The sequence below is a fragment of the Myxine glutinosa genome, chromosome 4 (assembly GCF_964187855.1).
Source record: "Myxine glutinosa chromosome 4, kmMyxGlut1.1, whole genome shotgun sequence".
NCBI classification, from domain to species: domain Eukaryota; kingdom Metazoa; phylum Chordata; class Myxini; order Myxiniformes; family Myxinidae; genus Myxine; species Myxine glutinosa.
Window position 1 is genome coordinate 181,251,688 of NC_136264.1, and position 16,397 is coordinate 181,268,084.

General features: G+C 46.2%; 1 protein-coding gene and 1 long non-coding RNA gene across 5 annotated transcripts in view; one reads left to right on the top strand and one right to left on the bottom strand.

Annotated features, from left to right (window-relative positions):
* The window catches only part of LOC137416735 (sodium- and chloride-dependent taurine transporter-like), a 157,672-nt gene extending 142,442 nt beyond the window's left edge, over positions 1-15,230 (top strand). For 2 of the 4 annotated variants that reach the window (XM_068102354.2, XM_068102357.2), the window contains one exon: positions 9,926-10,220. In XM_068102354.2, the coding sequence (XP_067958455.1) occupies positions 9,926-10,033 (108 nt within the window). In that variant the 3' untranslated portion in view covers positions 10,034-10,220. Of the gene's footprint in view, positions 1-9,925; positions 10,221-10,452 lie in introns of those variants that run through there. The other 2 variants (XM_068102355.2, XM_068102356.1) reach the window with 2 other exon arrangements.
* Positions 1-16,397, bottom strand: part of LOC137416736 (uncharacterized) — a 71,246-nt gene that overhangs the window by 2,114 nt on the left and 52,735 nt on the right. The gene's annotated exons all lie outside the window — the stretch shown is intronic.

A 16,397-nucleotide genomic window follows, 5' to 3' on the forward strand; every position in this document is an offset into this window, starting at 1 on the left:
CACATGAAGAACGTGCTCAGCCTCTCCCACAGTCGTTTGACAACCGACACTCCGAAGCATGTGTGCAACTTAAAGTGACTAACTACAACCCCCAGATAATGGAGCTCAGCAAAGGAAAGCAGGGCCAGGGATCACACTGATTGGTAGGCATCTGTTTATTTGTAGTACACATGAGTTTCATATTAGTGAGGCGGCATAGCTAAAAAATCGTTCATTTTTGTGATAGAAGCGCCAGATTTTGTACATTTATAGCTTAATATATGTTGAATGAATCTGGATATTGGGGCATTGCAGATTGGCATTCTGATGACAGTGGCAGCCATTTCCCAAAATGGCTGCCAGCGGTTACTGGAATAGAACACTTTGGTCACCCCCAAGCTGCTGTTACCATGTTTTCAGCACCACAAATATAATTTAAAGACCAGTTAAAGTGAAAATAAAAATATGTCACCCACAGGGTGAACCGTATCTTGCCAAAATGTGAAAATTCCGTTTTTTCGTCATGACGTCATCAAATGACGTCATAGCGTCAAACTGTTTACAGATCTGGGAAGCACTCATCAAGGGCATTCATATGAGGTATTACTCGATATGGTACCTACGATTTCAAAATTTGACCTTGGGGTCAATAATTTTCGACCTCCAGCGCTAACCATGAAGGTCAAGGCCGATCGCCACCAAAAACTAATCAGCTGAGCGCCGGACCATATACTAGATTCCCATGAAGTTTGGAGACGATCCGATCAAAGTTACTCAAAAAATTAGTGTTTCGTCGACCTCCATGATTGACCACAAAGTGACCTTGACCTTTGACCTTGACCTTCAAAATTTTGTGTGCTGAAGGGTATCTCTATAGGACTCTGATATGCGAAGTTACAGGAGTTTCCAATAATAACTGTGGTCTACAGAGTGATCTAAACGTGAAAAAAAATGATTAACCACAAACAAAAAAACAAACAAACATACAAGCTGACTAATACATCTTGCAAAAACTTCGTTTTGGCAAGATAAAAAATGTATTCCAATGTAGGATAATATTAAATTAAAGAAATCTAACAACATGGTGTTATATAGTGGATTACACTGTAGCTGTATTACCAAAGGCAATTTAACAATGTTCAGTGAACATACTAACAATTACACTGTAACAGTTTGAACATACGATATCTAACAATGTTCAGTGAATGTACTGAAGCCATTAAAGGGGCATTTTGCAGATTTTCAACCAATTTTTTATAGTGTGAAAAACACCTGCAGTGTTTTCTGTGTCTCTGGGGTGCAGTTCCAAAATGTGTGGTTCTTCCGGACACCTGCGTGTCATTTGATGTTTTTTGGGGTCAGAGAATTTTAGGGTCAGCTCTCACATTCTCCTTCACAGAAGCAGAGGCCTGTGCACTGAAGAGCAGCCTTCTTACACTTGCAGCGCGTTCTGCAACCACTCTTGCAGCCACAAGAGATCAGCTCGTAGCAGGATTTTGATGCTTGTGGTAATGTCGTCCAGTAGGGCTCATACAATCCTTCTGTCTTCACCCATCCCCAGTCAGTTGGTGATGGCAGCACAGGGTCTGGTAGCAGTGTCTTTCCCCAGATGTGACCACCCTGGTAAACTGCTCTCTTGACGTGCTCCACCAGAGCAGCTCGGGTAGGTGGTATTTTCTGCACTGGGTTTTTCCGTAGAAAGAGCTTCCTTCTTGCATCGTCCACCTTGGTGCAGGTGCTTGTTCTGTCAAAGAGAAGTATGACAAACCTCTCAATAATGTTCATTGCATCATCTGGGATCTCGTTTGGTCCACTTGCCAGCATCAGTAGTGCATCTGTCAATTCTGGAAGCGACTTCCATGTAGACCATGCTGCCTTCTTTCCATGTCCAGCAAAGCTGGATACGGTGTCACAGCCTGTCAAAGCATGAAACATTGGAAGGGCACATGACATCTCTGGTCCGAGACATGCAGCGATTTGGTGGGCTGCCAGGTAGCGAAAGCTCTTGCCTGTTCCAAATGCTAGCCAGAGTTCACATCCAGATGGTAGTAGACTTATGGCAAACACAGCCAAGACCACAACATCAGTGTCAACAGTCCGAATCAGCACCTGTTGGTGGCCATGCTGTGCAGCATGTGATACGTGCAGTAGCATACGACTATCAGCCTCTTCATGGCTGCATGGGGCCAGGGTATGGAGATCTTGAAGTAGCTGTGTGCTGAGCACACCCTGCCCATCAGTGAGGACAACTTCCTTGTCTTCTTCACAGAACACCTGAAGGAGGACCCTGGACAAGAAACTGAATAGTTCAGTTTTGTTGCTGTCAACCCGCAGAAAGTTCTGCCAGTTTCCTGGTATGGCAGCCTTCCCAACCACACGTCTCCTTACACCCTTTCCACGCTTGGCTCTTGCTGTGCCTTTCAGGGAGTCATCCTTGTAAGTATCCCAAACGAGGTCCACGCGTGACACACTGCGCAGATGAGAAGAGATGTATGGGATGAATATCTGCTGGGCATATTCATCAAATGTCTTGGCACCTGCTGGCCTCATCATCTGAATGATGGCAGCTCCTTCAAGAACTACACAAGTAGCATCAGGGGCTTTAGTCTGAGCTGGAGACAGGTCCTCCAGGCATGTCAGAAGGTCACTCTTGGCCCCAAGTCATAATCTTCCTCCATCGGAGAGCGCTGGTGGCCATGCTTGATTCTCATGCTGAAAGAATTCTTCCAGGTTTCCATCTCTTGTTTGACAGCTAATGTAGAGTCGTGAGAACAGCTCGACATCACTTTTCATTGAGGTCAGCTGCTGCTCCTGCTTACTTGCCATCTTTTTTGTTGAGCCAACAAACAGTGTCAACCGGTTGCGGTGGATTGGGTTGTAGTGAAATCGTATTCGTACTGAACCCGGGGTGATGCTCGCTGCTCGTTGACACCACTAGGGGCGTGACTATAAGACCCGCTGCTGCGGACGGAGCTCCGAGACTACTCCTGTGACACGTTACATCTGGTAGACTCGCTAACGGTACGCCTGCATAGAATATCCAGCTTGCTTGCATTGAATGTTATGAATGGTCCCATGTGATGTCACATCGTATACTTATTGTATTTCCTACTCTACAGGATGATGTCATGATCTAAATGCAATTAAACCACCCGTTGGACTAAAGTTGTGTGGACCTGATTGGTTTTCCACAACACTTAATTGCATTTAAGATCTACCGACATGGCTGGCAACAAGACGCTGACGGTTTCCGTATTCTGCGCCGACCCGCAAGCCCCGGATGGTGGCTTGCAACTGAAGCACTGGCTCAGAACATTGGAGAATCATTTTGATGAGCCTGAGACTGCGCCGACGGCTGCCGCGAAGCTAGCAACACTACATTCAAAAATCGACTACCGGGTGTACAACTCTATCGCTCAATGCGCGACGTATGACCTCTCCATCGCGGAGCTCAAACGGCTGTACATCTATCTATAATTCCAGTAATCTCTGTATGTCTGTGTGTCTGTGTGTTTGTCTGTGACCGCTGTTTCTCGACAACCATGGGTCCGATATACTTGAAACTTGCCAGGTATATTGCTGGGGACCCGAGCATGTGCCTTTTCAAGGTTTCATATTAATCGGACAAGTAGTTACCGAGCTATGGCGATTTCTTTACCAAACTCCGCAAGCCGTTCGCTTTGGACCAAACCATTTCATGTAAATAGAGGGGGGGGGGGGGGATTGTCACCGTACTCGCAAGCCGTTCGCTTTGGACCAAACCATTTCATGTAAATAGAGGGGGGGGGATTGTCACCGTACTCGCAAGCCGTTCGCTTTGGACCAAACCATTTCATGTAAATAGAGGGGGGGGGGGGGATTGTCACCGTACTCGCAAGCCGTTCGCTTTGGCTTTGCGAATGGACCAAACCATTTCATGTAAATAGAGGGGGGGATATAATTTTAGATATATATATAGTACGGGCATGCCCTAGTAAAGGAAAAAAGCCCGGTGTATGCACGATATTTGCTGCAAACGCGACGTCAGCAACCCAACGAGGCGATGGACCACTACGCCCAGGAGCTCCGGCAGCTCTTGCTGGACAGCATCAGGGAGCCACGGACTCCCGCGCAGGCTCAGGATGATCTTCTTTTAGATGCCTTCATTGCAGGGGTCTCCTCCCAGGAACTAAGGCTCAAGCTCTTAGAGAAGACCGACCTGACCTTCGCTATGGCACTCGAGCAAGGGAAAGTATACACTGAAGCGCGGATGCAATCGAACACCTATGATCGCACGCGCCTCTTGGCGGGCACTACACTACACACCCGGCCGGAGAGTGCTACCGCCGAGGACGCGGATCCGCTCGCGGAACTCCGGGATGCTCCGGAGGAAGACCCAGCCCTGACGGCTGCCGTTACGACCAGACCCAAGGCCGCATGCTTTTTCTGTGGGGGGCCACGCCATGCCCGGCTCGTGTGTCCGGCACGAGACGCTATATGCCATTTGTGCTCGCAAAAGGGACATTACACAAGAGTGTGCAGGAAAACGGCACGCGGCTCACGGCTCATTGAATCGCGCGGTCGCGGTCGCGGTTGCGCGGTCGCGGCGACCTTGAATGGGCTCATTGCGGAGCCCGCGAGCCGAGCCCGAAACCCGGCGCCTTACCCGACTTCGAAGGGGAGGGCCCCTCTCTGCGGGCCCCTGGGCGCTCAGACGTCCTTGGCGGGCGTCACCGGACAGCCACCACCGTCTCATCCTCCATCGGGCACGAAGTACGTGTCCTTGACCAAACTCCGGGCCACGCAAGGGGCTTTGAAGCCTCGCCAAGCCCCAGCGGAACGTTCTCCTCATGTCGTCCACGAGCTAACGGTGGCCCACGCCCCGACAAAGGCGATTTCGAATACTACGGAGGCCTTTTGCTGCCAAAAGTGTCAAAAGGCGATTTCGAATACTACGGAGGCCTTTTTCTGCCAAAAGTGTCAAAAGGCGATTTCGAATACTACGGAGGCCTTTTCCCGTCAGAATTGTCAGATTTTGAATCGCGAAACACCGGAATGCTTGGGAAAGCCCTCTGATGGCGTTACTGGATTCCCCATGGTCAACGCAGACTCCGGCCACGACCGCAAAACTGCTGCTGGCGTAGGATCCACCCGCGAGGCTTGTCCGACCCATTTGGGGGGGCTCAGTCCCGCTCCCAGCAGCCTCGTCTGGCCTGGCTCAAGCCCTTATTCCCCTCATGGTCGAAGGCCATTGTGTTCGGGCCTTGGTGGATACAGGGTCTATGGATAGTTCTATCGACCAGCGACTTGTGCTCAGGCATGGATGGCGGATCTGGAGGTCTACGAGACGGATCTTCATGGCTTCCCAGGGGCTTCGACTCAGCACGAAGGGGGAATGCCGATTGAAACTCGTGCTAAAGGGACGGGTTTTCCCTGATGTACACCTTATGGTTTTACCCGCATTATGTGCTGATATTCTGTTAGGACATGATTTTCTTAAGCTGCATGGACGTCTGGTAATGGAGTTTGGTGGGCCTGACACGCTTGTTGTGGGGGCGGACGACGCGCTTGCGGTGTGCGCCCTAGCGCAAATGGACATCCAGCCGCTTTCGCTGTTCCCCAATCTAACCTCCGACTGCACCCCTGTCGCGGTGAAATCACGGCGCTACTCTCGCGCAGACATGCAATTCATTGCGGACGAAACGGCTCAGCTCTTGAAAGACGGCATCATAGAACCTAGTAGGTCGCCGTGGCGTGCCCAGGTCTTGGTGGTGCGCAGCGAGGCCCATCGCAGACGCATGGTAATCGACTATTCCCAAACGATTAACCGCTTTACACAGCTGGATGCCTACCCCCTTCCGGGGATGGACGCGCTAGTGCAACAGGTGTCCCAGTATTCGGTCTATAGCACTCTCGATCTCCGTAGTGCGTACCACCAGATCCCTATCTCTAGGGCGGATCGTATCTATACCGCATTTGAGTCGGGGCAGCGGTTGTACCAATTTATGCGATTGCCTTTTGGGGTAACGAACGGGGTCGCTTGTTTCCAGAGGGCCATGGATGACCTCGTTGCGCGGGAGCACTTAACCGATGTTTTCGTCTACCTCGATAATCTTACGGTTTGTGGATATGACCAAGGGCACCATGATGCTAATCTGAAGCGCTTCCTTGAGGTCGCGCAGAGGTATCACTTAACTATGAATGAGGATAAGTGCCAATACTCCCTACGCATGATAGATCTTCTGGGGTACACCGTGACCCATGGCTCTGTCGCTCCGGATAAGGAGCGTCTGCGACCTTTGCTCGACATGGCCCCTCCCTGTGATCGGGCGTCCCTGAAGCGCGCCCTTGGGCTGTTCGCCCATTACTCCAAATGGGTTCAAAGTTTCTCCGCGAAACTTTGCCCCCTCGTGGCCTGCGACACCTTCCCCCTGAGTCCGGCCGCATTGGCGGCCTTTGAAGGCCTTAAGGCCGACATCGCCCGAGCCGCCGTGGCGACCATCGACGAGAGCGGCTCGTTCGTCCTCGAAAGTGACGCCTCGGATCAGGCCATCGCGGCGACCCTCTCCCAAGGGGGGCGTCCCGTGGCTTTCTTTTCACGGACTCTTACCACCGCTGAGCGGAAACACTCGTCCGTTGAAAAGGAAGCGTATGCGATCGTCGAGTCTATTCGGCGATGGCGCCCGTACTTACTCGGGCGGAGCTTCCAAATCATCACGGACCAGCAAAGCGTTGCGTTCATGTACGACACCTTACACACCCAGCGCATTAAGAATGAGAAAATCACTCGCTGGCGTATCGAACTCGCCGACTTCTGTTACACCATCAAATATCACCCGGGGAAGGATAACCGGGCCGCCGATGCCTTATCACGACCGGCTACATGCACGGGTATCACCTCTTTGGAGGGCCTACGGGTGCTGCATGCCACTGCGGGCCATCCCGGCGTAACGCGTTTCGCTCATTTTGTGCAGTGTGGAAATCTCCCATACTCGATTGACGATATCCGCCGTATCTGTCGTGACTGCGCTATCTGCGCGGAAATCAAACCGCGTTTCTATAACCCTCCCATGGGGACTCTGGTGAAGGCTACGCGCCCGTGGGAACGCTTGGCGATGGATTTCAAGGGCCCATTGCCGGTGTCGAGCGGCTCTCGCTACCTGCTCACTATCGTTGATGAGTACTCGCGATTCCCCTTTGCTTATACGTGCACGGACATGACTGCTGCCACGGTGATGCGATGCTTACAGAACTTGTTCTCAATGTTCGGTTACCCGGCCTATGTCCATACCGACCGGGGTGCGGTCTTCTTGTCTCAGGAGGTGCGCGGCTATCTGCTCCAAAATAACATTGCTTCTAGTTACACCACGCCGTACAGACCCCAGGCTAATGGGCAGATCGAACGCTTCAACGGGATTATCTGGAGGGCCGTCATGCTCAACCTCCGGACCCTCGGCCGGGGCCTCGATAAATGGGCTTGGTCGCTACCTGCGGCGTTGAACTCGATCAGGGCTCTCCTGAGTACGGCAACCAACCAAACTCCCCACGAGCGACTTTTCCACCACCCCAGGAGCTCGGGGTGTATACGGTCTTTGCCCAGTTGGCTCGCTGGGCCCGGGCCGGCCTACCTTAAACGGGCGGTTCGCGCGAGCAAGTACGACCCCCTAGTGGACAAAGTGCAGATTCTCCAGGCTAATCCTGAGCATGCTCGTGTGATGACGACTGATGGCCGTGAGACTACTGTCTCCGTCCGTCACCTTGCTCCTTGCGGGGTCGCCGACCTAAGTAGGGAATCGGACGAACCGATCGAACCCATCTATGAGACTATGGCTTCTCCCGACGCTCCCATCGCCGAAAGTCTACCGACCCTCCCCTCGCCGAGACTACCTGGGCCCGACGACTTGGAGTTACCCCCTTCGTCACCCGACCCTGTTGGCGCCTCCGACGCCGGGGACACAGGGATACGTGATGCCATACCCGGGGAATTTCGGACGCGTGCTGGCAGAGAAATTCGCCGCCCGGCCCGATACGGTTGGGTCGACTGATGTTCCGCACCCTGTTCGTGCTGACGCTCACTCGCTTTTAGCCGCGCTGCCGTATAATTCTGACGGGGGGAGAATGTAGTGAAATCGTATTCGTACTGAACCCGGGGTGATGCTCGCTGCTCGTTGACACCACTAGGGGCGTGACTATAAGACCCACTGCTGCGGACGGAGCTCCGAGACTTCTCCTGTGACACGTTACATCTGGTAGACTCGCTAACGGTACGCCTGCATAGAATATCCAGCTTGCTTGCATTGAATGTTATGAATGGTCCCATGTGATGTCACATCGTATACTTATTGTATTTCCTACTTTACAGGATGATGTCATGATCTAAATGCAATTAAACCACCCGTTGGACTAAAGTTGTGTGGACCTGATTGGTTTTCCACAACATGGGTCATCAATGGGCTTTGTTCTCTCCACAAGACATTCTTTTGTGAATGCTTGAAACTGCTGTTGACCAATTCTCTGTGCCTTTTTAACAGTCTCCACTGCCGATGGTTCAGCAATGTCTTTGCTGTCAAGGACAAGCAGGTCTTTGCTCTCCTCTTCAAATGGATTGCCCAGTTCTTCCAATACATTGATGAGGGAGCAGACGTCTTTCTTTAATGCTTTCTGCACACTTGCTGTCTGGTCATGGTGGAGCACATCATCTCCTCTTCCCATTAGCTGGTGTGCATCTTCAAAGTCCTCAATCACTGCGGCAACCACAGGGCCAGCTACCATCCACCGCCAAAGGGCACTAGGGTTGTCTGTAAGACCTACTGCCTCTCCATCACTCCATGACAAACAGCATTGTCGAGTTGACGGACCATCTCCTGAGGAAGCGGCAATAACTTTTGGAGACGTGCAGCAGTTGTTTTCCACTAATACAGAACGCAGCAACCCTTGTATACCCGACTGTGAAGCCAATCATCAAATGCACCTGTCCGTACATTTTGCCACGCCACCTGTGATATTATCCTGTTGTTGACTTCTTGCTGCGACAGACAATCAGTGACATGGTTCTTTTAACAAATAAATCAACAAAGTGTAAAAGAAACTCACCAGATTGATATACTGAGTTAAGAAAGTAAACCCAAGTCAAGAAAAAAAAAAAATTCCATATTAAATGCCAAGTCTGTATATATATATATATATATATATATATATATATATATATATATATATATATATATATATATATATATATATATATATATATATATATGTCTCTACTTTTCCTTTTAAATCTACATCACTGCTTATCTCTATTTCTCTGCTTTTCTTTTTCTTTTTCTTTCTCTCCTCTCTCTCCTCTCTTCTCTCTTATTTTCTCTCTCCTCTCTCTCCTCTCTCTCCTCTCTCTCCTCTCTCTCCTCTCTCTCCTCTCTCTCCTCTCTCCATTATTTTTGAGGCTTCAGCAGGTGTATCCCTGTTTTCTACCTCACTTTTTGAAATAACTATAACCCCCACTCTCTATTCATACACCCCTCCCATAATCCCTGAGCTGCTCAATCCCAGTTCCCCCTGTGCAGGAAAAGCGCCTAAGACAGGACTACTCTGATCTGCGTGCAATAAGCATGCAACATTATAAAGATGGACGTTAAAGATCCCACATTGTCCTTCTGGAAGAGTTGGGAGTTATCACTGGCACCCTGAACAAATTGCACATCAGCTGGATTAAAATGTCATCCCTTGCATCCTGGTTTGTGAAAGACTTGGGCTTATTTAGACGACCCCATAAAGTTATTGTGATTAATTGGAGCTGTTAAAGTCGTAGTTGTACCTCATTCTAACAAACGGTATCTTTCAACTACGAAATGCAATTATTGGCTTGGTCCAAAAGCTCGACATGGTTTGCTTGTTGTACGTTTAAATGCAAAGTTCTTGAAAACTTTTGATCAGGGGCATCTTGTGTGCATGTCTGTGTGTTTTTCAGCGGATAAAGGAGCTGATGAAACCAAAGATAGATGACTTGGTGGCCTGGCGCAGGAAACGGCTTGGTTTACCAGAGGAGTCACATTTGTTGCAATGCACTAACGCTTAATGTTGCTTTAGTTGGTGCTACTGTCAATGCCTACTGATGAAACTAAAGGTAGAGGATAACTTAACTGCAGAGCTTATCATTTTACATTTTTTTTGTTTCAAAATAATAATGGGCCATCTGTTAATGTTGCCATATTTGGGGGATGGTAGGGGAGAAGGGAGGGGGATGGTAGGGAATAAGGGATGATAAGAGAGGGAATTATGGGGAGGGAGAGGGAAAGCTTTTGGGACGTGATTGGAGTCAGGCAAAGGGAGGGGAAAATATGAAAAAAGGCAGAGGGGGTTGGGGGCGGGGGGGGGGGTGGGGGGAGGTGCAAGAAAATCTGCCATAATTTTTATCCATTAATAAATAAATTGATTTCCATGACGTGAATCTAACTGACTTCTATTTCACTTATTGCTTTTTCTTCATTCCAATAGGCCAATGCAACAAGACACATTATTCTTCTTCTCTCAGTCCAGCCAATTGGAAAATTGTTAAAAGCTTATCCTCCTTCGTGATATGAGATGAGGATGTTTTAAATAGTGAATTCAAATAAAATCTTGATGCAAGTCTTCAAATGGTGATCGTGGGGTTTGTATATTTATTGTCCCCCGTCGCACCGCGGAGCGAAAGGGGGACTATGGTTTTCCCCTCCGTCCGTCCGTGCGGGCGTCCATGCGTGCTTACGTGCATGCGTGCGTGCGTAAGCGAAGGACCGAATTCTAATTTGGTGTGTGGGTGCAACCCACGTCAAAATCCAAGATCGCCGCCGGCATGTATGTCTGACGCCATGAATGTCTGAACCTTGTGAGCAGAATATCTTGAAAAATAAGCGAAGTACCAACTTCTAATCTGGTGTGTGGGTGTATCTCGGCAAAAGGAAGAAGGCATAAGGAAGAACGCTTTTGAAATTGGGTCACCACTTCAAAATCCAAGATGGCCGCCACTATATATATATGTCTGAAACTTGTGAGCGAAATATCTTTAAAAAATTAACGAACTACTAACTTCTAATCTGGTGTGTGGGTGTATCTATGCATAAGGGAGAACGCTATTGAAAATTGGGTCGCCACGTCCAAATCCAAGATGGCTGCCGCCATGTATGTCTGAACCTTGTGAGCGAAATATCTTGAAAAATAAACGAACTACTAACTTATAATCTGGTGTGTGGGTGTATCTATGCATAAGGGAGAACGCTATTGAAAATTGGGTCGCCACGTCCAAATCCAAGATGGCTGCCGCCATGTATGTCTGAACCTTGTGAGCGAAATATCTTGAAAAATAAACGAACTACTAACTTCTAATCTGGCGTGTGGGTGTATCTATGCATAAGGAAGAACGCGATTGAATATTGTGTCACCACGTCAAAATCCAAGATGGCCGCCGCCATGTACAGTATGTCTGAACCTTGTGAGCGGAATATCTTGAAAAATAAGCGAAGTACCAACTTCTAATCGGGTGTGTGGGTGTATCTACGCATAAGGAAGAACGCTATTGAAAATTGGGTCGCCAGGTCAAAATCCAAGATGGCCGCCACCATATATATGTCTGAACCTTGTGAGTGAAATATCTTGAAAACTAAAGGAACTACTAACTTATAATCTGGTGTGTGGGTGTATCTATGCATAAGGGAGAACGCTATTGAAAATTGGGTCGCCATGTCAAAATCCAAGATAGCCGCCTTGCGTCTTCCACTTTGTCAACTCACATCACTTCACCGGCGGGGGGCCTAGGCGTAACGCTTGTTACACTACACGCTGGACTAGTTCATGATTAGACACGAATGCACTGTCGTAGGAATCAAGGGAGGTGCAAAGCATCCCTCCCTTTATATGGGATGGTTTCTCTGTGTGCAGCTTCAACAAACGGACTGAAAATTCGTTTCTCCTTCTGTTTTTCTCCTTATATTACCATCCCAGGGGCATAGAAAATTCGCTTCTACTGGTCGAAATCGGCTGCAAATATCAGAAGTAAATGCTTTGTATGTCGAGGTAATATGTTCCAAATTTCAACAACGTTCATTTCCGCATTCTTGAGTTTTATTAAGAAAACCCTCAAATTCACGTTGGTGTCTGTGCGTCCGTCTGCCCAAAATGTGTTGGCTCTCATATCTCAAAGGCTATACATTGAAACTAGCTGAAACTTGGAATATGCATCGGCCAATACGCCAAATTAATGGCTTTCAAAACAAATTCAAAATCTGTGCAGTGTGATATGACCCGTGAGGTCGCTCCGTACTTTGGCTGCTCGTCATGATAATTCATTCCATGCCCAATCTAGAAGACTTCTTCTTCACGCAATAACAACGTCTAGCTTCCAGACCGTACATCCAATCATCTTGACATCTGGCACACTTGTTACACTTCATTACCTCTACTATAATTTAAAGTTTCACGTCCATCAATGAAGCTGTTCAAGAGTTATCATTAAAAAAAAAATATTTTCGTTTAATTATATATATCTGCCAAACCACATGACCTATCGCAAATTCCAAAAGGTCATTTTAGGAGACTGATATGCTGAACACATCTGTGAAGTTTCCCCTCGATAGATTCAAAAATAAGGGAGGAGTTTGGTTTTAAAACATTATGCTTAAAAACGTCATAACTCCGAAACCATGTGAGGCATGATGTCAAGCTTGCTGACTTTTTTTGTTCGTCATGGGTATGCGATTTTGCCTGCAAAGTTTGGCCTCAATCTGTTCAGTTGTTTAGGAGAAAATTGTATTTTAGTAGTTTTTCAGGCTTTTCACTCAAAACAATATGGCGCCCGAACCACGTGACCTACGACGTCATTATAATTTTATTTTTGCATAAATTTATACCGAGAAGATACTCTAGAAATTTCATCCTGATTGGATAACGTTTTTTTACTTGTCGAATTATGACGTTGTAAAGGCGGCACCTATGACGTCATCATTACCCTGCGCTCGCGAAGCGAAAGGCAGGGTTAAGCATTTGGGTGCGTGCGTACGTACGTTCGTACATACCTGCCTGTCTGCATTTTAAAAATTCATTTTCTCGGCAACCGTTGGTTCGATTGACATTAAATTTCCACCATGGGAGGGCCTCCTCCTGTAGAATATTTTAATGAATATGATGACGTCACAGGTCATGTGGTATGGGCACCACCTTGGAAAAAAAAACTTTGCACCTCTATATCTCAAAAACCGCTGCACAGAAATAATTGAGACAGGTCGCATTGCAAAGAACTCTCCATGCAGAATAACATATCTGAATGATGACGTCACAGGTACCGCCGTTGTGACGTCATAATTCGACAAGTAAAAAACTTTATCCGATCAGGATGAAATTTCTTGAGCATCTTCTCGGTATAAATTGATGCAGAAATAGACCTAGATTGTATTCATAGAATACTTACCCTGCGCAGTCAACTTGGTGTGAGCCACCTCTTCTATTTTTGAATGTTTCTTTTTTTTTGATCCAATATGGCGGCCAGACCACGTGAGCGATGACATCATAAATTTATATTCTCTAAATAATTGTTGCATAGATCATGCTCAATAAATTTCAAACTGATCAGACTAAGCGTTGTCCCTGTCGAATTATGACGTCATAGTTATGGCACCTGTGGAAGTGTAAAATTTATCTATGAATCAAGTGATTTTTATGAGCCACAACCTGTCAAAATCGTGTGTTTAGAACCTACTTATCTTGTGTATAAGTTTTTTATGGTACATAGAAGTTTATACATTCTTATATCCTACACAATATATCCAGATGTTATATATAATAAATCCTTGATTTATGGTCAAATAGCGAGTTTTATATGGCAAACTAATAGGGTCTGCAGTTTGCACAACCTGGACAGGACGCAGGGCACCCTAGGTCATGAAATGCAAATGCTGTGTGCATTTTATATGAGATTGAGACTGAACGTGTGATCCATGAAGTTGACGATTATTTTAACATTGTTCATAACAGACAATACATATATATCAATACATATTGATCTTTTCACTTATGAGGGAAAAGATGAGTTTGCAGGTTGACAAGGAATGTGGTTGTCATGGCTACCGAGTGATTTCCCTGAGGCAACAAAGTTCCGCCTGCAACAAATTGTTCTGAGTTTTAAATCTTGACAAAACTATGTATGGGTTTTTAAGTATGACAAATTGTGAAGTAAATACCTATTTATTAAATAAGGACTTTATTATTTAATTGCATGCCTGTTTGAAGTTTTAACATGACTTATTAAGTTATCATGTTATTATTGTGTCAATTTGCAATATGGTATGATAACCCTTGCATCAACTGGCAGAATACTCAGGTCCTGTGGAAACAATGATGTTAGCAATAAATGAATTACAGATAAAACCACAGAATGGTAAATAATTTGGAATAGTTTTAATAATAAAGGCACTGTAATTATTTAATTATGACTAAGGGTAATATACTGTAGTTAAAGATATGGTGCTTTGAAATAAAGTAAGTAATCTTTGTCCTTGTAGTGTCGAAATGAGTAAAAGATATATCCACTTATTTCTTATTTATGCTTCACTGAGATAGTCAATGAATGACCTTCAAATGTTCTTGAAGTCTCCAAGCAGAATTAAAAGGATGATGGCTCCGAAATGTCTGGCAGGAGACAATGGGAAACAGATGTGCCTCATTAAAAAGATTTGATATGCAGACCTACTCGGCGGGGAGCCTCCCCATCCCAATATTTCACTCGACCAATCACATTGTATCCCTCGATCCTTGCTCCCTCCCACTCCAATATTTCATTCGACCAATCCCCATTGCCCTCATCCCTCCCATCTACCAATCCTAATGTTCCCCTCCCATTTTTCTATTGCAACCAATCCCATCTTCGCTCCTCCCTCTCCACTTTCTCTTCCCACTTTCAACTTGTATAAAGGTCAGGACTGATGTCCAAATAGTAGGATTCTCACTTGGTTTGTAAATGTTGGTATGTTGTACTTATGATTTTCACTTATGTTGTAAATGTTGTACTTCGGATTTTACTTGGCTTGTCTGCACTGTATGTTGACTGTATACTGTGCATGCTACTGTTATTTGGTGTATCCTTATGATGTTTCCTTTGATGTACATCTCTACTGTACCAGGATTTTCACTTGGGACTTTTTGTGAATCTTGCAATGTGCTTTCATGAATTGTAGTATGCTCTTCTTGGTTTGATGAAGGTTATTGTTCCTTGCTGTGTATTCCCTTGTAAACAAAAGTGTTGTCCTCCTCCTGAATTAAAATTTGTGATTCTTCCTCTGACAAAAGTGTATGGACATTGAATTCTTGATTCAACTATTACATGAATGAATGAATGAATGATAGTTTTTAAGGCCATTTTCCCCGCTAGAGCGGGGGTTAGCCTTATTACATACTATTTAGCCTTATTACTTATTACATTTCCCCGCTAGATTCAACTATTACATACTGTCTAAAAATATATATTCAACAAATGGCGACCGTGACACTTTTGCTAACTCTGAGACGACCTTGAAAACGGAGACTAGAGCACAAACTGTACTCTCCTCTAGCTCCTGGTAGCTTGGTAACGTATCTAACAAACTGATTACAGATTTTGATTCCCGAGTATTATGGTCACAGGGTGTTGTATTGTGTTAACTATTCGTATCATCTGTCTGTCTGTTCTTGCATAAATTAGCTGCAGGTTGAAATCTCGGTTGGATGTTCCAGTGATTTGTGATTTCTTGATCAGATTCGGTTTTGGAATCAAACGGTGTGATCTGGTGTGTGGTTTTGTGTGTGATTTGGTGTGTGAGTTGGTTGCTTATTTGGTTGGTGGGTATACCGGACGGTTGATCGCGTGAAATACCCCAGGTGTGTTTCGTCAAACTGGTTTGGTTTTGTCAAATCTGGTTTTGACCGGTTAAACACAGGTGTCCACAATTTGTAGCGGTGGTTCTCACTGTTTCACTCACTTACTCTTGCTGCAGAAGAAGGGGTGGTGAACAGTTATTTGATGTTGTGTGAAGTGAGTTGGTTGCTTCTTGCTGCAGCCCTAGCATGAGTGTGTAGGGTGCAGTGGTTTGACATTTGGTCAAGTGTATTGTACATTGAAAGGGAAGACTGTATTTTATTTGTGTTTTCCCTGTATTTTGTCATGAGCTCAAGTGATTGTGTGCATGTCTTGAAGTATCAAGAGTGAGTTTTGGTGTGTGGCAGGGTGTGTGCTTTGCAATGGTGTGTCAGAGATATGGGTGAAAATATTGTGTTTGCAGGTGTGCGTGAAATGCATGCAGTGTGATAAAAAAATTTAGCAACAGGTGCACCTGTTAAAGTTAGGCTGTGTGCAACTTGGGTGTGAATGTAAAATGCTTTGTTGGTGTTTTACAGACAGGCTGAGAACTAACATTCACTCGAATGGTGGTTGAAGCTGA